The 23290-nt window shown below is 48.2% G+C and overlaps 2 protein-coding genes across 2 annotated transcripts in view; both read left to right on the top strand.

The window, feature by feature from the left end:
• chd6 (chromodomain helicase DNA binding protein 6) overlaps positions 1 to 23054 on the top strand; it is a 143971-nt gene extending 120917 nt beyond the window's left edge. Inside the window, exons 35-45 of the mRNA XM_084315935.1 lie at positions 32 to 859; positions 1755 to 2012; positions 2356 to 2644; positions 3525 to 4991; positions 5513 to 5664; positions 10334 to 10627; positions 12616 to 13248; positions 14030 to 14242; positions 16208 to 16348; positions 19800 to 19904; positions 21227 to 23054. Of these exons, the coding sequence (XP_084172061.1) occupies positions 32 to 859; positions 1755 to 2012; positions 2356 to 2644; positions 3525 to 4991; positions 5513 to 5664; positions 10334 to 10627; positions 12616 to 13248; positions 14030 to 14242; positions 16208 to 16348; positions 19800 to 19904; positions 21227 to 22381 (5535 nt within the window). The 3' untranslated portion in view covers positions 22382 to 23054. The remainder of the gene's footprint in view (positions 1 to 31; positions 860 to 1754; positions 2013 to 2355; positions 2645 to 3524; positions 4992 to 5512; positions 5665 to 10333; positions 10628 to 12615; positions 13249 to 14029; positions 14243 to 16207; positions 16349 to 19799; positions 19905 to 21226) is intronic.
• LOC311231231 (histone H3.2) overlaps positions 1 to 23290 on the top strand; it is a gene marked incomplete at its 3' end in the record, with an annotated part of 410556 nt that overhangs the window by 19864 nt on the left and 367402 nt on the right. The window lies entirely within an intron of this gene.

Raw genomic sequence — 23290 nt, 5'->3', positions numbered from 1 at the left:
ACCCGGTCGTCGCTCGCTCTCCCTCTCCCAGGTGCTGCGTCACCCGCTGCTCTCGCCGCGTCTCCAGCTGTGCCGGCCCTCCCTGTACCTGCCCGTCTGGTGGGAGTGCGGCAAGCACGACCGGGACCTCCTGCTCGGGGCGGCGCGCCACGGCCTGAGCCGCACCGACTACTACATCCTGAACGACCCGCAGCTCAGCTTCCTGGAGGCCCACCGGAACTACGTGCAGAAGGAGAGCCACGCGGCCGGGGGGGGGTACGCCGTGCACCCCCACCTCCACCCCCACCACCACCACCATCATCACCACCACCACGCCGGGCTGGTGACTCACCCCGGCGTGTCCTCTTCCTCGTCCCACCCTCAGCTTCCTCACCCCCACTGCTGCCTGTACGACGCAGGCCTGGGGTGCCACTCCCCCCAGCCCCCCGACTACCCCCACCCCCCTCACCACCATCCTCCCCCGACCCCGGCCCCCTCTCCTTCCTCCTCCTCCTCCTCTTCCTCCCTGCCCCCCCACCACCACCACCTCCACCCGCCCCCCGCGGTCGGGTCCCAGGATTCCCCCGTCGCCGCCGGCGGCCTGGGGATGGTGTCCGGGGCGCGGGGAGACTTCCTGGACTGCCCCCCTCTGGACGAGGGCCTGGACCTGGGCTCCCTGTCGGCGGACCCTCTCCACGGGGGCAAGGCCTCCAAGGACGCCCTGAACGGGTTCCCCTTCAACTCTGCGGCGGGCGGGCAGAGCATGCTGAACTCGTACGGCCTGGACTCCAAGCTGCGGAGCGACGTGCTGGTGGGCGAGCAGGGGACCTCGGAGGAGACCGGCCTCATGGCACCCTCTGTGGAGCTGGACCGGGTACAGGTGAGGCCTCATCACCATGCCAACAGGATACCAGTTCTAAAACGATACCGCTGCAAAAACCTAAAATATCTTTCTTATTTATAAAATAACAGAATATTTTGACACAATAATCCAAAATAATAAAAATTATTCTGTTACAGCTGCTGAGCTAGAGAGAGAGAGAGAGGGGTACCAAGCTCGGTATTCTAGTCACCAGGACTGTACCAAGTCACCAGGACTGTACCGAGTCACCAGGACTGTACCAAGTCACCAGGACTGTACCAAGCTCAGTATTCTAGTCACCAGGACGCCTAAATATTAAAGGCAACCAACTTGTGTCTAGCCACGCCCAACTTGCGTCTAGCCACGCCCCCGCGGCGACGCAGCAGAGCAGAGCGGCAGCATTATGTAGCAGTAATCCCCCCTTTTTTACCATCGACAACTAGCTCAACTGGCAGCGCTGCCTTGCTGTGGATCGTGCGGTCCGTTGGTGACAAGTTCGATTCCCTTCATTTTTTTTTTTTTTTTTTTAACATGCATTCTTTCGCCGGTTAAGTTTAGGCATGTTAACTTTAAGCATTGTTTCGGAGTTGGTTAAGGTTAAGGTTAGGCATTGTTTCAGAGTTGGTTAAGGTTAGAAGGGTTAAGTTTAGGCGCTGTTAAGGAGCTGGTTAAGGTTAGAGTTTGTCTTAGAGAATGGCAATAGACAGCCTATTTCCGCGCTGCAGCTCTCTCGCGCTGCAGCGGTCACATGGGCGTAGTGGCCAATCAGAGAAACGCTAAACACAAGTTGGTTGCCAAAAATATTCACGCCACCAGGACTGTACCAAGTCACCAGGACTGTACCAAGTCACCAGGACTATACTCAGTACTTTTCATCCTCTCCCGTCTCCGTGTCTCTCTCCCGCTCCGCCAGGCCCCCTGGGACAGCACCGACCACTCCAGTCCGGCGCACCACATGTTCACCGAGACCGACCCCATCCTGGGCCCCTCCTCCCTGGAGGCGGGCTTCCTGGAGGAAGAGGAGGAGGAGGCGCCGGGAGGAGGGGGCGCAGGGGGAGAGGAAGGAGCCACTCTGGAGGAGTGCCTGGGCCTCCCCCCTCCCTCCTCCCCCTCCCACCCGTCAGCCGGCGAGCCCGTGGAGCCGCTGCCGTCCAGTTACATGCTGTTCAAGGTCAGTTTACAAACCTCATGTTAAAGACATGAAACACACGTTGGGAGATGGGAGGCACTTCGAAGTGTTTTATAATGTTGCCACCTTCACCACCCAATGCCATCAGTCCTGTGGTCGGAGGTTCTGGTCCGGGCGTGAAGCGGGAAGCTTCAGACATGTGTCAAACAGTGCTGAACCACCCCATAATACCCTGCAGGCAAACGGCTGTATCTGTGTACAACAGAAAGTTCCTGAGTCACTGAATGAGTTATTTACTCATGTACATCGGTGGTTAGATAGAGACATGTGACCTTCTGACCGACGATGCTGATTGGTCGATTCTGTGTTCGTCGTTTCCATCCAGGACATCGGCGTGAACGAGGAGGAGCCGAGCGGCGACCACAGCGACCTGTCGGCCAGCCCCCCTCCGCCCTACGTCCCGCCTCCCCCGCTCTCCCTCTCCGAGCCTCGGGGTAGGCTGGGCCACTCCGACGTCACCCAGGACCTGGCCAATCCCGAGGGAGAAGGGGAGGTGCAGGAAGGAGGTGGTGGGTTTGCGTTTGACGACAAGGAGGAGGAGGAGGAGGAGGCGGCGGGGGTGTCGAGGGACTTTGAGACGACCGAGAGAGAACAAAGTCTAGAACCAGAACCAGGTAAATCAGCTGGAGTCAAGAGGGTTGGGGGTTCCATTCCCTGTGTAGCTCAATGGGTAGAGCAAGGCACTGACAGGGTTAGGGGTTAGGGGTTCCATTCCCTGTGTAGCTCAATGGGTAGAGCAAGGCACTAACACTGACAGGGTTAGGGGTTCCATTCCCTGTGTAGCTCAACGGGTAGAGCAAGGCACTAACACTGACAGGGTTAGGGGTTCCATTCCCTGTGTAGCTCAACGGGTAGAGCAAGGCACTAATGAGCTCAGTAGCTCAATTGTTCACGTCTGGTCAATGCTAGCATGATGGTGTTATTCACAGTCAAAGATGAAAACAGAAAATGTATATATTCTCCTTTTGGTTCATTACAATTTACTCGAGACACAATATTTCTGACACTGGGAACACATTCACTGAGATACATAGATGTCCCTAGATACCAAGAACATGCAAATGGTAACCAAAAAAACCTTGTAGAAGTAGAGCAATCTTCCATTTACTTATTTTTTTTTTATTTTTTTTAGGCAAATTTTCAGAAACTATGGCTAGGGCTTAACCCTTTCACTGCCGCACTACCAAGTTTCTTTAGTTTCTTTAATAGTTGTCATACAGAAGTACAGAATACTTTCATACAAAATGCTACCAAACGGTTAACCCTTTCACTGCGACAATACACAGAAGGTTAACCCTTTCACTGCCACACGACAACATGTTAACCCTTTCACTGCCACACTACAGAAGGTTAACAGTGTGATAGTAAAGGGTTAACCTTCTGTCGTGTGGCAGTGAAAGGGTTAAGAGGTTAATGGTTAAGAGCAAGGCACTAACACTGCCAGGGTTGGGGGTTCCATTGCTTGATGCCTCCCTGGTGTCCGTCTGCTCCTAGGTGGAGTTCAGAGTTTGGCCATGTTGGCTCAGCCAATGGAGACGGAGATGGACGGACTAGAGCCAGAACAGGAAGAGGAGATGGATCTGTCGATGCAACCCGCTGCACATCGCCGGCAGTCCCAGGGCCAAGGGGCGCATCGGCATGATTTACCCCAAGAAGAGCGGCCTTACCTGGGGGAACTGGAGCAGGACGCAGGGCTGGAATGTCCAGAAGCTGACGAGGTAATGGAGGGGCCAAGGCAGACGGAGGAGGAGAACTCGATGTTTTATCGGAGAGAAGAGGAGGAGGAGACCACCATGCGGAAGGCTTTGACGGAAAGACCAGCTCTGGACCAGGAGTTGCCAGAAGAGCAAGGAATTCCAGAACTTTCCGAAGATGATGCTCCAATGGGGCGCGTGGTGGAACTGGCGGATCAAGTGGATGAGATTTCAGAAGGGGTTCAGGTCAACCGGGGTTCCGTCGGTGAGGTTCCTATGGAAGAACCCTGCGTCGAATCTACCGAGGAACACTTGGAACCCCATCCACGGGGGATGGACCCGGGTAACATCTACACGAGACATCCATCCTCCACGTCACCTCTGTCCAGACCCAAGCGGCCGTCCTGTATCGATGAAACCAGCCCCGAGAACCACGAGAGTGTCGGAATCAAAATGGAGTTGTCCATTGACCGGGAGAACGTCGACTACGCCGAAGACGGACGTGACTCTAAGCACGACATGCTGGCCTTCTCGCTCCACCCGGGAAGCAAACAAGCCGGCAAACCCTTTCACCTGGGCTTCCCCGCCGGGGGGGTCGACCGCAACGGGAAGCCGGGCGCAGTGGAGTTTCCTCCCGACCTCCTCCACGCCAAACCGGAAGACGTGAAGTTCTCTCTCTTACCGGACAGCCGCCGCGACGACGACGAAAGGAAGCCCGAGAGGCTGGAGCTGCCGCCGATCAAGCTGGAGGCCAAGCTGGAGGCCGGGGAGGAGGACGGCTCGCCCGTCTACCCCGACAGCTCCGAGGTCAAGCCCCCCGCCGGCCTCCTCGACTTCTCCGTCAAGCCGGAGGCCTTGGACACCAAAGCCGAGCGTCTGGACTATTCGGTGAAGACAGAGATGGTGGAGGCCAAGTCCGAGGAGCTGGACTACACCATGAAACCGCTGAGCTTAGACGGCAAACCCGAAGGCCTGGCGTTTGTGGGCTACGCGAACAACGGCGCCGGGATCAAGTCGGAGATGAAGAGCGAGCGTCTCGGATTCGTGGCCTATCCGGATAGTTCTGACATCAAACCGGATACCAAACCAGAGGGCTTCGTGTTGACGGCCTACGCCGAGGCGAAACCCGAGGCCAAGCAGGAGCTTCTGGAGGCCGACAGCACGGTGCTGCTCACCCCGAAGCTGGAGCAGGCCGACGGGCTGGCGGAGAACATGGAGCTCCTGGAGGTCAAGGGTCACGTGAAAGAGGAGCGATCCAGAACACCCGGTAAGGACGCGTTTACCGCTTAACAACCATATTCCTAATGTCACGACTAGTGATGCACCGATGTGAAAATTGTGGCCGATACCGATAACCGATATTAATATTGCTGTTCTGGCTTCTGGCCGATACCGATATTTACCGATGTCGATATCTCTGTATAGAAAACACTTTTTTATGATAATCAAATAAAGTGCTATTTTCCAAAACGCATATTTTTTTAACTTTTGTAACTTATTTTCAGAAATGACATATTTTGAAACTATTTAAGGCCAAAACATGTAAAAAGAAGGAAAAAAAGATTAAATATATATATATATATTTTTTTTTATATCGGCCCTATCTTGATATCGGACCGATACCGATGTGTAAAAAAACAGCCATATCGACCGATATTATATCGGCGGCCGATATATCGTGCATCACTAGTCACGACTCATGATTCTTCACGTCCCGTGACACTTTGTGTCTCTGTCTTTATCACAGAGTGTCTCTCTCCTCTCCTCTCCTCTCCTCCTCGCCTCTAGCTCCGCTGGTGGAGGGTTACATGGACGGCCCCCGGTTCGCCGCCCCTCTGTCCATGTGTGAGATCCCGGACGGCATGCACGACGCCAGGGAGCCCACCATCGCACAGCTGCTGCAGGAGAAGGCCCTCTACTCCTTCTCCGAGTGGCCAAAGGTACCGCCATTCAGCCCTCTGCTCCTCTCCTATTGGTTAGAGAGGTACAGTGACCCGCAAAGGCAATTGGTCCATTATTCAATGCAACCTGGATGAGGCAGGTGTAAAGTGTTTGAGTTTTCCACCATGCAGTGGTTCTCAAGCTCTTTCTGCCAGGCCCCCCCTTTGCCCCCCCCCCCCCTCGCCCCAACAACATAGTCATGAAAAGTTCAAATGTATTGAAATAACATCAATATCATGAGCTTTCAAGCTGTGCGACCACTTGATAACATTCTACATCAGTAACAATAACCAAAAACTGAGGGGGGAAATTATGAAATTGTGCAATCCCTTTGCTAGAACAATAACATATATAACAATACAGTTCTGTGTGCTTTAAAAAAAATACAGAGACATCTCGACAAGAGCAACATGAGCTTCATTGTATTTTCTTGACTGTGGGTGATACAGTATATAGGTAAATCAAATCCTTTTGAATAAAATAGGCTCAGGAATCAGGATTGTTAAAGCTAATTAGCCGAATCCATGTCAAAAAGAGTAGCTTATAGTAAATGTTAGGGGTGTAAAATATTTGACCCCACTTCGATTCGATTACAATTCTTCAGCAGTGGTGCAGTGGCAAATTGACAGTAGGTCAAACGCTGCGCGCGCATGCACAGTTTTTTTTGGCTGCTCTCGTCCTGCAGCTGGATACTATTGCCTCACAGCGTGGCCGTCAGCGCGCGGCCCAGAGAGCGCCGCTGGCTCTGCGGCTCTGCAGCTGCATGCTTCTCCGGGAGTCCGGTTGGATAATGCCATGTAAAAAGCGATTGCGCGTACTTCAGCCTCAGTGACCGAGGTATAACGCTGTTATACCGAGTTATACCAGCACTGCACCACTGTTCTTCAGGCAATGATTCAATGCATCATGAAATCTCTTGACCGCGATTCGATACATTTTCGATCAGTTAATTCCCCCCAAAAAATGTTATACACAAATGTGCCTGGGGGAACTGATTCACTCAGCATGAATGGATTATAGGTCAATACAAAATCTACATAATTATATAAAATTATATATATATTTTAGGGATGCACCGAATGGGAAATTCTTGGCCGAAACCAATACCGAAAATAGAAAACAGTTGGTCGAAAACCGAAAGGCCGAAAATGATTCATAGAATAGAATTTTTTTTATGATTATGGAAAAACTTAACTTAAATAATAAATAATCACTATTATGGGTCCATAAAACATTTATTCAGCACTTCTGAATGCATACAGTACATTAATTCCATCTTTTATCTGGCTGCTGCAGCGGACATCTGTGCTCTACTGAGCGCACCTTTCTAGTCCCCAGCTGAATGTGCTCGCTTGACTCGGCACAGTAGACGCGCGACAGACAGCGTCAATGTGAGAAACACAATCCCCCCCCCCCCCCCCCCTCTCGCTCTGAATAATATGCATATTAGATCACTCAGTGATTAACGGCGACGGGCATACTGTAAATAAGGATATAAAAGCATGTTAAAGACGCATTTATTGGACGCGTTGCGCGCAGAGTTTACATAGAAACAGCGCGACTCCCGACAGCGCAACATCATCACAACAACACGCGTTAGGTTACAGGTTGTTTCTGTTTCGGTGACATATTTTCGGTGAAAAAACTCTTTTGGTCGAAAGGCCATTTTTTGCCATTTTCGGCCGAAAACTTTTGGTAGCCGAAATGTTATACACAAATGTGCCTGGGGGAACTGATTCACTCAGCATGAATGGATTATAGGTCAATACAAAATCTACATAATTATATAAAATTATATATATATTTTAGGGATGCACCGAATGGGAAATTCTTGGCCGAAACCAATACCGAAAATAGAAAACAGTTGGTCGAAAACCGAAAGGCCGAAAATGATTCATAGAATAGAATTTTTTTTATGATTATGGAAAAACTTAACTTAAATAATAAATAATCACTATTATGGGTCCATAAAACATTTATTCAGCACTTCTGAATGCATACAGTACATTAATTCCATCTTTTATCTGGCTGCTGCAGCGGACATCTGTGCTCTACTGAGCGCACCTTTCTAGTCCCCAGCTGAATGTGCTCGCTTGACTCGGCACAGTAGACGCGCGACAGACAGCGTCAATGTGAGAAACACAATCCCCCCCCCCCCCCCCCCCCTCTCGCTCTGAATAATATGCATATTAGATCACTCAGTGATTAACGGCGACGGGCATACTGTAAATAAGGATATAAAAGCATGTTAAAGACGCATTTATTGGACGCGTTGCGCGCAGAGTTTACATAGAAACAGCGCGACTCCCGACAGCGCAACATCATCACAACAACACGCGTTAGGTTACAGGTTGTTTCTGTTTCGGTGACATATTTTCGGTGAAAAAACTCTTTTGGTCGAAAGGCCATTTTTTGCCATTTTCGGCCGAAAACTTTTGGTAGCCGAAATTTCGGTGCATCCCTAATATATTTGAATCGAGTCTAACATTTTCAAATCGATGCAGTTGAATCGTCGCCAATGCATTGTTACACCCCTAGTAAATGTACACACACACACACAACACTCACTCACTCACAATTATTTATTTTTATATACTTTATATAAGTAATGATACAATGCATCGGTCATGAATATTTGAGAAACACGTCAACGTGTTGCTGAGCCCATTGCCTACATTTTTTTATCTTGGTTTTGTGACTAGTGCCATCCCCAAAGTGTGGAAGTCTGCTTTTGTCCTTCCATTATTAAAAAGTGTGGATCCGTCAGATGTTAACAATTATCGCCCCATTTCTAAGCTCCCCGTCCTGGCCAAAGTTTTTGAATCCTTTGTGAACACTCAACTAAAGCAATTCCTATTAGAAAATAACGATCCTAAGTGAGGTTCAGTCAGGCTTCGGGTCTCGACATGGTACTATAACTGCAGCCATGCTAGTGGCTAATGACATAATCAACACACTTGACAAGAAACAACATTGTGCAGCATTGTTTGTTGATTTATCAAAAGCGTTTGACTCCGTTAGACCACAAACGATTACTGGATAGACTGGACAACATTGGCATTGGACAGGAAGCGGTAACTTGGTTCAGAAATTACCTCTCAGACAGAACACGATGTATATTTGCAGAGAACTACAAATCAAGTGTTTTAGAAATCAACACAGGTGTTCCCCAAGAGTCTATTTTGACTCCGGTTTTATTCTCTTTTTATAAATGACCTGGGAAATCAAATCCAGACAGCCTAGATGCATCTTTATGCGGACGATACATTACATTCCTGTATCGTTTCTGATTAATTGAAAATGGGGGACCCTGATGTAAACAAGACGAAAGTATTTCTCTGGTCTGCATCCCCTTAACAATTGTGTGTATTGAGCCGTACTGTATTGTACCCATTCTGCAATCTGTTAATAAAGTTTTCAATCAATACAAGTGCTCCCTCCCTTATACAGGTGATCGAGAACCTCCAGGCTGCGTTTAATTGTTTTCAAACAATTAACAACAACCTTTTTGATCTTAAACTAGTTTTAAATGCAAAGAAAACTAAATCCATGATGTTCACAAGGGCTCGCTCACAGCCAGTGAATCATGTTCATATTGTTACACTAAAGGGAGCAACCATAGAACATGTTTCATCCTACAAGTATCTTGGGCTATGGCTGGATGAAAAGCTATCTTTTAAAGCGCATATTTGAAACCTCACAAAGAAACTAAAACTAAAACTTGTTTTTTTTTTTTCCGCAACAAACTATGCTTTTCTTTTGAGGCCAGAAATAAACTTGTTCAAGCCACATTCCTGTCTGTAATTGACTATGGTGACATAATATATGTATATGCACGCTGCCTCTTCACTGCTAAAAAAGCTAGACGGTGTGTATCATGCTTCTCTGCGCTTCATCACTAGTGCCAAAGGGCTTACTCACTATTGTGTGCTTTACCAAATGGTAGGATGGACCTCTCTGTATGTACAGAGGAAATCACACATGTTTGTTTTTATATATACGGCCGTCCTAGGGAAGCTTCCCCTATATCTTTCCAACCTAATTATCTTTGCCTCTAGCAGCTACCATACCAGGTCCACAAGATGGCTACTTAAAAAAGAAAAACGAGAATAAACACTGAACATCTTTTTCAAGCTTCGCACCTTGGGCATGGAATGGGCTACAGGACAATATCCACTTAGATACCCTGGTCTCTCTCTGCGAATTTAAATCTGTATTACATAACTTCCTACAAGAAGAATGTCGCTGCTTTCTGTAGTCGTGTCCCAACTGCAAAACTGCTAAATTACTGTATTACCCTGTTACTATTATGTAGACTTCTGTTTTGTGTTTTTGTGTTTACATGTGATGTATTGTATATTGTATACATGCACTTCTATTATGTTCTTGTGTGATGTACCACACATTTAATTGCTGTCTGATATATTGCAAATGTTATTGCTGTCATCTTGACCAGGTCTCCCTTGCAAAATAGATCTTGTATCTAAATGGGACTTGCTGGTTAAAAAAAATAAAAAATTAGCCGTCTATATTGTCCTTTAATAGTTAGTTCAACTGACTAACCATACCCCCTTGTGATGCTTAGTTAAACTGACTAATATAAAATACTACCACAGCATCATAAACTAGCTGATGTTTCTGTTGTTGGTCTGTTGGCGCCCCCTGCAGGATCGAGTGATAATCAACCGCCTGGACAGTATCTGCCATGCCATCCTGAAGGGAAAGTGGCCGTCTTCTAGTCAGCAGTACGACTCGCCCAGCACCTTGGCCGCTAACCCCTGCCTGGCCAACAGCCTGGCCAACAGCCTAGCCCAGCATCACCACCACCGAGCGGGCTTCCTCTCTACTACAGCCCCAGGCTCTGCAGCAGGCCAGGCCACTGTCCCGGGCCAGGCCAGGGTCCAACTGCCCACCCCTGGACTGACGTTCTCCATCCCTCCCCCCCTCGTCCGACTTCCCAAGGTGAGAAAGGATATGAATAAAGGCATACATCTCCCCTCTCTGTTGTACATATGAACATTGCATCCATTGACATGTGTATCCATTGTCTCATACCATGGTTCATACAAGTGGCGTCCACTTCTCCGATAGAACTAGACCAGACAGACCAGGCCTTCTCAGATAGAACTAGACCAGACAGACCAGGACGTCTCAGATAGAACTAGACCAGACAGACCAGGACCTCTCAGATAGAACTAGACCAGACAGACCAATTATTCTCAGATAGATAGAACTAGACCAGACAGACCAGGACCTCTCAGATAGAACTAGACCAGACAGACCAATTATTCTCAGATAGATAGAACTAGACCAGACAGACCAGGACCTCTCAGATAGAACTAGACCAGACAGACCAGGCCTGCTCAGATAGAACTAGACCAGACAGACCAAGCCTTCTCGGATAGAACTAGACCAGAAAGACCAAGTCTTCTCAGATAGATAGAAATAGACCATCCAGACAAGGCCTTCTCAGATAGAACTAGACCAGACAGACCAATTATTCTCAGATAGATAGAACTAGACCAGACAGACCAAGCCTTCTGAGATAGAACTAGACCAGACAGACCAAGCCTTCTCAGATAGATAGAACTAGACCAGACAGACCAGGCCTTCTCAGATAGATAGAACTAGACCAGACAGACCAGGCCTTCTCAGATAGATAGATCTAGACCAGACAGACCAAGTCTTCTCAGATAGATAGAACTAGACCAGACAGACCAAGCCTTCTCAGATAGATAGAACTAGACCAGACAGACCAGGCCTTCTCAGATAGATAGATCTAGACCAGACAGACCAAGTCTTCTCAGATAGATGGAACTAGACCAGACGGATAGAACTGGGCACTTGAAGGTCACATCATCATTGTATAATGTCTTCCTCCTGTCTTTGTACCATGTACTGTTGATATTCTTCATGTTGATACCAGACTTGGGGCAAAACGGTCTGAAATTGATTTGAATAGTTAAAGGACAAGTTATAAGCCTCTTGGGACAAATAACAAAAATTTTCTGACCAGAACTTTAGTTTCTGTGAATTTGCCACTAGATTCCAGTGTAAGCCATAATAATGCCAGTGCAAACATAATGCTAGTGTAAGCCATCATAATGCCAGTGCAAACATAATGCTAGTGTAAGCCATCATAATGCCAGTGCAAACATAATGCTAGTGTAAGCCATCATAATGCCAGTGCAAGTCGATGGGGAATGGAACCGTTTCTCTCGACTTTGTGGAAAAGCCATTCCATTTACTTCCCTCGGCTGTAGTAAGAGTAAGACCCAGTAGTAGACTTGTTTATAACAGGGTTCCTGCAGGGTCTTAAACATGTAATTAGTACATTTAATAATCAGAATTGTAGGTCTTAAAATGTCTTTTCAAAAGGTCTTAAATATGATTTTTTTAATAGGTCCTAAAAAATATATTGGGTTTACAAAGTTACTTCTATGTTGCGATAACTTCTCTATATATCACGTTTAAATGTGCCCGGGCTGCAAATGGAAATAAATCAACATGTAACCAATTATCAGTAACTTTACAGCCCCTGGTGTGAGAACTTATCGGAGAACATCCGGCTAGCAATTGTGGTAAAGAGAAATTCTGCTACAGTAGTTTGTTGCAATCTTAATAATAATTCATTTTATTTGTAAAGCGCTTCTCAATGACCCGAAGTCTTTTAAATCTTTTAAAGTAATTCTGGGACTTATTAATACATTTTCCTTCATAGTTATATTTTTTTGCCAGTATGGCTGTGAAATAGGTGTTAGATTCTATTCAAAGTGGTCTTAAAAAGGTCTTAACTGTGAGGGATATGAATGGCTGGCCTCCCCAGGGGCCCGTCTGTCCAGGGGCCCGCTGCCCCACGTCTGGTCCTGGTGTCAGCGCTGTGTCGTGCGTCCGTCCATCTGTGTTAATCACTCCTCTCTCTGTCTCCCGCCACCCATCCATCCTCCCAGTACAAACCCAGGGGTGCGGCCTGGCGCTTCACTTCCCTCCCTCTCTTGCAGGAGAGGCTCGTGGCGCCGCCCTTCCTCCCCGAGCTCACGGTGGCCGGAGGAGGTCGGCGGCCGTTCGACTACGAAGCCGCCGCCGCCGAACTCCTGGCGGGTAAGATGTCTTGCCACGGGGGCCACGGTGGCGGCGGTGGCGGGGGGGAGCAGGGCCTGGGGGCCACGTCGTCGTTACAGCAGCAGCAGCAGCGCGGAGGAGCCATGCTCATCAACGGCTGGCAGGAAGCGGCCATCGACCTGACCAAGCCGTCCGCGGAGAGCGGTGGTGGTGGCGGTGGCTCCGCCGGAGACGCCGCCATCGTGGCGTCGGGACTCGGGCATCACCACCACCACCACCAGAGCCACAAGCTGCCGCCGCCGCCCATCACCGCGCCCCTGTCGGCGGGCTCCTCCATGGGCATCGACATGGCCGGCATCCTGCAGGCCGGCCTCATCCACCCGGTGACGGGCCAGATCGTCAACGGGAGCCTGCGGGGCGAGGACTCGGCCCTGAGGAGGAGGAGGGGCCGGAGGAGAAACGTGGAGGCGCTGTACTCGGAGTTTGCCAAGAGCAGAGGACTGCACCTCCCCGAGACACAGGTAGACTGACTCACTGCTGCACCTCCCCGAGACACAGGTAGACTGACTCACTGCTGCACCTCCCCGAGACACAGGTAGACTGACTCACTCACTGCTGCACCTCCCAGAGGCACAGGTAGACTGACTCACTGCTGCACCTCCCAGAGACACAGGTAGACTGACTCACTGCTGCACCTCCCCGAGACACAGGTAGACTGACTCACTGCTGCACCTCCCCGAGACACAGGTAGACTGACTCACTGCTGCACCTCCCAGAGACACAGGTAGACTGACTCACTGCTGCACCTCCCCGAGACACAGGTAGACTGACTCACTCAGAGCTGCACCTCCCAGAGACACAGGTAGACTGACTCACTCAGAGCTGCACCTCCCAGAGACACAGGTAGACTGACTCACTGCTGCACCTCCCCGAGACACAGGTAGACTGACTCACTCACTGCTGCACCTCCCCGAGACACAGGTAGACTGACTCACTCACTGCTGCACCTCCCAGAGACACAGGTAGACTGACTCACTCACTGCTGCACCTCCCCGAGACACAGGTAGACTGACTCACTCACTGCTGCACCTCCCAGAGACACAGGTAGACTGACTCACTCACTGCTGCACCTCCCAGAGACACAGGTAGACTGACTCACTCACTGCTGCACCTCCCAGAGACACAGGTAGACTGACTCACTCACTGCTGCACCTCCCAGAGACACAGGTAGACTGACTCACTCACATTGACTAACGGTCGGTAGCTGATCTCGTGTGTCTGTACGTCCGTGTCGTCCCACAGGCCCGGGTGGAGGTGATCAGCCACTCTTCGGTCTCCTCCTCCACCTCCTCCCCCTCCCCGACCCCCTCCTCCTCCACCCCCACCCCCACCCCCACCCAGACGCCGCCCCAGCCGGAGGTGGTGGCCGTGGACCGAGAGGCGGCCAGTAAAGGCCTGATGGAGTGGCTCCGACAGAACCCCGGATACAGCATGGAGCTGCCCGCCTTCACACACGTGAGTCTGTCTGTCCCAGCGCAGCGCACGCTGCCTTCACAGCTGCACGCTCCGCTCCCCTCCTCCCCTTGAGACGTCGTCATACGATGCTCTCAAAATCAACGAGGAATCGTGTTTTCATAATTGTGATTTTTCAATATCAATTCTAAATAATTGTGATTAGGATTTTTGCCACGATCGAGCAGCCCTAGTTCCCGCGGTTACCCGTTGCTCAGCCGCTCATGTCGGCGCTATAGGGGAAAATGTGGAGGTGAAAGTCCTAACTCCCCAGCGTAAGTCTGCTACTAAATACTTCAGTACACGTCTTAAGGCGAGACAGCACCCCCTAATGGGGAAAAAAAAATACTTGAATAGACTTTCCCAGTTTGTTATGTACATATAAACTAAGAAAAAATATATTGCAAGTTTTCTGAATTGTATGTTTATATATGCAAATGAGGCACTTCCTCCATTAAATATGCACATATTTGCATGTATCGCCAAGACTCTCATCACAAAAATGGATAATGCCAGATTCAAAAACTTGGTTTCATTTTGTTGATACATTCAAAACGAAACTTTGTATAGAAAGACTTTGTGGCTATGTCCTCTTATCAGCCCATACCAGGAAATACTGTCTACTGTCATAAAAAATACTATTTTCCGCCTAGTTTTGGTATAAAATGTACTATAAACCCAGCTATGAATGATATATATCAACAAACCTTTCTATAGAAAGAAGCATAATATGGATGGGAAGAAATGTGAAAAGTTTGGTGTGTGTAGGTACTAGGGAAATGGAGTTCCAAGACTTTGTGTGTAAGGCTACGTTTAGACGAGCGTTTTGTGAACAGAAACCGTAAAAGTCGTCTTGCGGTTTCACTTTTAATTTTGCGTTTAGACGAGCGTTTTGGGGTGGAATTCTCCGTGCAGACGACGCTGTAACGACGGAGCCCCGCTGTCACACGATTGGCGCATATGTCACATGACGTGCTGTGAACACCCGCCCTACTCTGCCTCTGATTCGCAGACTGTGGATGGGGAATGTGATTGGACCAAAGCAGAGTCACTCACAGACAGATGGGTCCAGTCACGCCGCGGGACAGATTCTTGTGTATTTAACCCTTTCACTGCCACACGACAGCCGGTTGTGTGATAGTAAAGGGTTAAACTTCTGTCAATGTAGCCTTCAAGTGATCTCCGTTGATATAGTCAGACATACTTGCTTTGTTTACGTCTCGGCTACTGGCGCTTACCTGCTACCTGTGACGTAAGCAGTACGCGCGACCAGAGCCGTGACAACCCTTTCGTCATCGTTTTAACAGATTTATACGGTTTGACAGTTTAGACGAGAGCACAAAGGTTTTGCGTTTCTAGGAATACCACCCTGGAAGGTAGTCTCACTTTTTTGCGGTTTCACCCCGTAAAAACGCTGTTTCCGTATAAACGAAAGGCACATCCGAAAAAATATTTTTGCGGATTCACCTGCTAGCGTTTCCGTCTAAACGGGGCCTAAGTAAAATGCATAAAAACTAGTTTTTCAGAAAACAACCTCAACGTTTTGTATTGTAAAGTGCCATACATTCTTTTTTTGAAACAGCTATTTACAAACACAACACCCAATCAAACCATTAGTAATAGACAACCTAAACACATGTCTGATAACTGAATAACATAATAACATAATAATAATAATGTTATTGAACTGAGTATATTGCAAGTTTTCTGAATTGTATGTTTATATATGCGAATGAGGCACTTCCCCATTAAATATGTGCACTTTATGGATGCAATCAGGCAAAATGAAGTCAAATAAATTACTAAAGTTATTGACGTTTTTATTGTCACTAGTTTCATAGAAGACATGTTTAGGAAGCAAAATATTAAAATCTCTATCGTCGAAAAAAGGCGATTTTGGGCGTGCCGTCTCGCCTTAACCACACGTCCTGTGTAAACAACACGTCTCCCCCTCCCTCCCCCCTCCAGGCTGGAGCCGGCCTGCTGCAGGGCTTCATGGAGCGTCCCCGGCAGAGGAGACACCGCTGCAAAGACCCCACCAAGCTGGACATCAACTCCCTCACCGGGGAGGAGAGGGTCCCCGTGGTGCACAGGGGCACCGGGCGCAGGGTAACCGCCTTTATCCCTTTCTCTGCCACGCTTATATCCATCAATGTTTGATCACTGCCAGCTCTATTTGTCTATGGAGATGTTCACCTACTTTGCAGGGCTATAACTTTTTTAATTGTATTGCTAAATTGACATTACTGTGGCCCATTCAACATCGATTAGCTATTGTTCAGGGTGTAGGAACGTTTTACTTTTTCATTCACACATTCATACAAAAATACGGTCTAGAGTATAAATATGTTTTTATCGTTTTCTGCAGTAATTCCTAGAACGTGAGATATAGCCATTTATGCATATATTACATCATCAAATGCAGTTTGCTAGCGATTGACGTCAGATAAAAAAATTCAATTGTACAAGGTCCTAAACGTCATGACTCATCATCTGATGTTGACCGGAGGGGGGGGGGGGGGGGGGGGGGGGTCGTTTATAATTCCGTGGCCAACATTAAATAATTTATGTAGTATGGGTGATATATAGATCAGAGCAGTTTGTATCGAAAATGGTAAAGAAAAACGCTGAAACTCACCCCAGTCTCCTCTTACTGTTGGGTGGTGAGAGTGGAGCAAAATGTTCGCTATATAAGTCCCCTCATTCATCCTTTATTAAGTCTTACAGTTAGTAGGTAATTTAGGAAGGCTAACATAATTCAATCATCCTTTATACTGTAAATAGGTCATATTAGCAGGCTCACATGTAATCCCTCATTAATAGGTCATACAGTTAATTAGCAGGCTCACATTTAATCCTTCATTAATAGGTCATACAGTTACCAGGCTCACATTTAAACCCTCATTAATAGGTAATACAGTTAGCTAGCAGGCTCACATTTAAACCCTCATTAATAGGTAATACAGTTAGCTAGCAGGCTCACATTTAAACCCTCATTAATAGGTCATACAGTTAATTAGCAGGCTCACATTTACTCCTTCATTAATAGGTAATACAGTTAGCTAGCAGGCTCACATTTAATCCTTCATTAATAGGTCATACAGTTATCTAGCGGGCTCACATTTAATCCTTAATTAATAGGTCATACATTTAGCTAGCAGACTAACATTTAATCCTTCATTAATAGGTCATACAGTTAATTAGCAGGCTAACATTTAATCCTTCATTAATAGGTCATACAGTTAGCTAGCGGGCTCACATTTAATGAATGAATGAATGAAAACTTTATTTAACAGATTGCAGAATGGGTACAATACAGTACGGCTCAATACATACAATTGTTAAGGGGATGCAGACCTGAGAAAGACGTTTGTCTTGTTTCCATCAGGGTCCCCCATTTTCAATTCATATAGACATTTATGACATACACAACATACATGACATTTATGGCATAGGGACATATAGGTATTTAGTACTGATACATTTGTGACATAGGCGGTATTCAAATATACAGTACTGTTACCCCTAGATCCTGACAGAGTATATACATATGATGGGGAGGGGACTGTACATTAGGAGGGGGTGGGTGGGTGGGAGGGAAATATACATACGGCGGGGAGGGAATATATACATGCGGTGGGGAGGAGACTGTCTATTAGGAGGTGGTGGGGGTTTTGGGCATTTACGGTGGCCAGTTTCGAATTGCAGCCTCCCGTAGGTGCTCTTTAAGGGCGGTTTTGAATGTGGGCAGGGATTCACATTCCTTTACAGCTTTGGGTAGGGCGTTCCACATTGTTGTGGCATAATTGCGGAACGTGTTTAGTCCCTTGTTTGAGCCGAATCTGGGTTTAACATGATTTGTTGAGCTTCCTCTGGTGTAGTGGTTGTGGTATTCACTGACCTTTGGGAAGTATTTTGACATGTACATGGGCACCCCGGTCGTATAGTGTATCTTGTAGACCAGGCCCATTGCAAGTTGCTGTACTCTGTCGTCTACTCTAAGCCATCCTAGGTTGGCAAAGTGGGCAGGGGTGAGGTGGGTTCTGGGGTTCAGGTCAAGTAGTAGTCTGACCAGTTTGTTTTGTGATGTTTGTAATTTTGTTTTAAGCGCCTTTGAGGTGCTTTGGTACCATGAGGTGCACGCATAGTCATAGTACCCTTGAATGAGTGCTCCTGCCAGAGTCTTCAGGGTATTCTTGTTTACCAGAGAGGAGATCCGGTACAAGAATCGAGTTCGTTGGTTGACTTTTTTTATTACATTGGATGCCATTTTGTCACAGGAAAGATTTGCCTCTAGGATGGAACCCAGGTAGGTAATTTCGTCTTTCCTTGTGACAATATTGTCACCCACTGTAACTGAGAAACCGTCGGTCTTGCTGAGTTTGTTATTTGAACCGAAGAGAATGGACTCTGTTTTGCCCATGTGTAATGATAGTTTGTTATCAGCGAGCCATATGCAGATTTTGCCTAGTTCCGTGCTGAGGGTTTTTTCAACCTGCAATTTGTTCTTGTCAGAGACCAGCAGGGCTGAGTCGTCCGCAAACAGGAACAAGTTGCAGTCACAGGCTGACGACATGTCATTTGCATAAATTAGGAAGAGTAGCGGTCCTAGTATGCTTCCTTGTGGAACACCACAGCTCACTGTGAGGGGGGGGGATAGAGTACCGTTTACCTCTACCATCTGTTCTCTCCCCTCCAGGTAGGATTGCATCCAGCTCACTGATAGGCTATCAAAACCAATTGCTTTTAGCTTGTCCATTAGAATGGAGTGATTGACAGTGTCGAAGGCCTTTTGTAGGTCCAGCATGACCATGCCGCAGTATTTGCCAGCGTCCACCTCTTGTTTGATGTGGTCGTTCAAATAGAGGAGGCATGTGTCAGTGGAGTGGGACGTTCTGAAGCCAGATTGGAATTCGTAGATTAGGTTTTTTTATTTTTATTCATTAATAGTTGAATATAAAGAAAGCAGGAAAGCCGGACCAGCACTCTGAGGTTCATTAGTATTTAATGGCAGCCTGAAATAGAAACAAACATGTTTCGTAACTATTGTTCCTTCATCAGTGGTTTGGTTTGTGTCCTTCATTAATAGGTCATACAGTTAGCTAGCGGGCTCACATTTAATCCTTTACTAATGGGTCATCCACTTCTGTTGTGATAAGTAGAGTGTGGCGCCCCCTGTTGTACCACTAATGTCTTTGTTTATGTTCTGATTTGCTGAAAGACATTGTTTGACTATGAAACGTGCGACTGCCATGTAGGAGTGTCGTTTGTAAAAAAAACAGATTTATTTTAACTTACTGTAGCATATGAATGTTGTTCATGTATATTTCACCATTCCTACTGTTTAACCCTTTCACTGTGACACTAAAGAAGGGTAACCCTTTCACTGCCACACGACAAAGGGTTAACCAAAACCGTATGTAGTGTGATAGTAAAGGGTTAACCTTATGTAGTGTGGTAGTGAAAGGGTTCAAATCACATGCTCTAAATCACTCCAAACAAAAATCTGAATTGTGGCAAAAGGTTTCAGTGAGGGCATGTGTGCTTCCCTTTGTTACAGCTTGGTGGCGCTATGGCCCCAGCCATTAAGGAGCTGTCCCGCTGGCTGGACGCCAACACTGAGTACTACGTAGCACCAGACTGGGCGGAGGTGGTCAAACATTCTGTAAGTATAATATTATATTCTGTAATGTATACTTCATAATGTGTGTAGTAACTAAGGCTGAGACCACTTATCGATTTATCGATAACTGTGTGAAATCGATAAGTGCCATCACGTATGCATAAAGAAATATTAAAAAAACGTTATACTATACTAAAATCCACAAAGAATGGATTGCACGGTGCTAAGTGCACCCTTACTTACAATTCATTATCAATAAAAAATGGGGGACCCTGATGTAAACAAGACAAACGTCTTTCTCTGGTCTGCATCCCCTTAACAATTGTGTGTATTGAGCCGTACTGTATTGTACCCATTCTGCAATCTGTTAATAAAGTTTTCATTCAATCAATCACCTGCAACATTATGAATTGTAAGTAAGGGTGCACTTAGCACCGTGCAATCCATTCTTTGTGGATCTAGCCCTCGGTCTTGTGGCATGTTCTAGTTATAACATCCCCATTTCATGTAAATTCAGTTGAATAGCAACTCTGCACCGTGCGTTGAATATGCAGCGCACTCCTCCATCACATCCAGAGACCAGCGACTATAACATGAGAAGGATCACTGTGGTCGTTTTGAATGGGGGAAAATCTCTAACACTAAAGATGGCGGCAACGGCAAAGAATTGCTGCAAAATAAACATACATTTGTTTTTTTAAATAATGATAATACAATAAAATAAAAAAATATATATATTATTTATTTATCGATCATTTTGTCCCGATTTATCGATTCTTCCAAATGGCATATCGTCTCAGCCTTAATATTCTGTAATGTATACTTCATAATGTGTGTGGTAACAACGCTATATAATTACATTTAATTTAATGTTGTGACATATGCTAGAATATGCTGTTACTCTATAAATATACTACAAGTACTGCACAGCTTTCACAAGGTACAGGGATGAAGAAGGGCTTTGCCAATCACCAGGTATTTACGTAGATTATTCTTTACTTATTTTATTATTGTGGGTACATATATTTAAATGTATGCAGAATAGTGCAATTATGTGTAGATAATGTATATATTTAGACTTAGAATGATATATATTCATAATCACTGAGTAATAGAGAAGGAGTTGGATTAAATATGTTTATACCTCTTCGGAGTGTTTAATATTAATAGTAAAGTTAATATTGTTTATTTGTTTGAACTATTTTGGTTTGTTGTTGGTTTTTATAGATCATGTATTTTCCCCATGTTTGAAATAAAGATGTAATTAAACTCAAGCTCTGAACCGACACGGTCCACATTACAAAGTAGATGAGCATAACACACAGTATAGTGACACGGTGACCCTTGACCTCTGACCTCCCCAGGGCTTCCTGCCGGAGGGGAAGTTCACGCGGATCCTGACGGAGCCGGTCAACAGGGACCCCGGGAGCCGGCGTCGCGGCCGGCGGCCCCGCAGCGAGATGCCCAAGCCCCTCCTCTCCGTCTCCGAGGGGGCGTCGCCCTCCGGCCTGGGCCCGCCCCTCTTCATGAACGGCGGGCTGATCGGCAGCATGGACACCATGGTGGCCATGCAGAACATGCAGAACCTGCGCGCCGGCATCCCCCTCTCCGGCCTCATGGCGGCCGGCTTCCCGCACGGCTTCGCCCTGTCGTCGGCCCCCGGCGGCCCGGACGACGCCAAGAACGGCCTCAGCATGTTACCCATGATGCTCCACGGCATCCCGCACGGCGCCGCCCTCTCGCAGCACGCCATGTTCAGCGTGGGCGCGATGATGTCGCACGCCGCTCACCCCTGCTCCACCGCCTCGCTCTCCTCCTCCTCCTCCGCCATGGTCTCCACCACGTCCATGGCGGCCATCGGGGGCGTGTCGATGACCTCGGACAGCTCCGCCTCTTCCCGGAGCGCGGCGGCTCCCGCCGAGAGGGAGGGCCACGGCGAGGGGGGGGAGAGGAGGAGGGAGGGGGGGGCGGGCAAGCGGCCGGGCGGGGCGGAGTCCGCCGCCCTCACCATCTCCGCCGGCGGCCATCTCGGAGCCAGCGGGGGGAGCCACCTTGCGTTTAACCCCTTCCTGATCCCGGGCATGTCCCACGGGCTGCTCTACCCCCACATGTTCCTGCCCCACGGGGGCATCATGGCCCTGCCCGCCATGCCCCCCGGCGCCGCAGACGCCGCCTCCTCCCCGGGGAGCCCCAAGAGGCGGAGGAAGAGGGCGAGGGAGGAAGGGGAGGAGGAGAGGGATGCGGTGGGGGAGGAGAGAGACGCCGCGGCGTGCAGTCCGCCCCGGGCCCCCCCCGCCCCCTCCTCCTCCTCCGCCAGCCCGTCCACCTCGGCCCCCGCTGCTGCAGACACCACTCCGACTCCAGCCCCAGGCTCGGCCCTGGGCCCAGGGTCCGTAGAGGAGCCAGACTCCATGACCCGGCCCGGGGGATCGAACACGGAGCGGGAGGAGAGAGGAGGCGCACTAGAGGAGGACAAGCGGGAGACTGAGGAGGAGAAACGGGACCGAGAGGAAGGGTAGAGGTGGTGGAGGAGAACTACACCTCCTCTCTCATCCCCCTCTCCCTCCTGACTGAGCGACAGTGTAAAGTGTGTGCCGTGTCTGTCAGTCCATGTCCATGTAAAGACTTTTATTATGATGATGATGATGATTAACTATAATGATGGTGATTATATCCCATTGGTCATGTTTATAAGCCCCTCCCCCTCCTGGATAACAGAACAGGTGTAAAAGAAATATCTTCTATGTATCCCCTTCATTCTGCGTCGAGACTGAGGACACTCCTGGTTGGGACACACAAACAACACACACACTCACACACACACACACACACACTCACACACACTCACACACTTACTGCAAGCAAGCTGTACCAGGTCATGGGTCGCTGACGACGTTGTTGTTGTTGTTGTTGTTGATGTCATTATCACGGACAGTGTTTGGATCCTCAGCTATGGTCTGGTTAGATAAGGAGATAAATCTGGTGTTTCTAACAGCTCTCTGAGTTTAGTCCTTTCCCTGGTTTAGGACCTGGAGAGTGTATCATGTTGTCTGGTCTCTGGACCATCACCAGGTGTCTGTCTGGTCTCTGGACCATCGCCAGGTGTCTGTCTGGTCTCTGGACCATCGCCAGGTGTCTGGTCTCTGGACCATCGCCAGGTGTCTGATCTCTGGACCATCGCCAGGTGTCTGATCTCTGGACCATCGCCAGGTGTCTGTCTGGTCTCTGGACCATCGCCAGGTGTCTGTCTGGTCTCTGGACCATCGCCAGGTGTCTGGTCTCTGGACCATCGCCAGGTGTCTGATCTCTGGACCATCGCCAGGTGTCTGGTCTCTGGACCATCTCCAGGTGTCTGGTCTCTGGACCATCTCCAGGTGTCTGGTCTCTGGACCATCTCCAGGTGTCTGGTCTCTGGACCATCGCCAGGT

This window comes from Notolepis coatsorum (assembly GCF_963971535.1).
Source record: "Notolepis coatsorum genome assembly, chromosome: 6".
Classification (NCBI taxonomy): domain Eukaryota; kingdom Metazoa; phylum Chordata; class Actinopteri; order Aulopiformes; family Paralepididae; genus Notolepis; species Notolepis coatsorum.
This window is presented reverse-complemented; position numbering and strand designations above follow the sequence as displayed.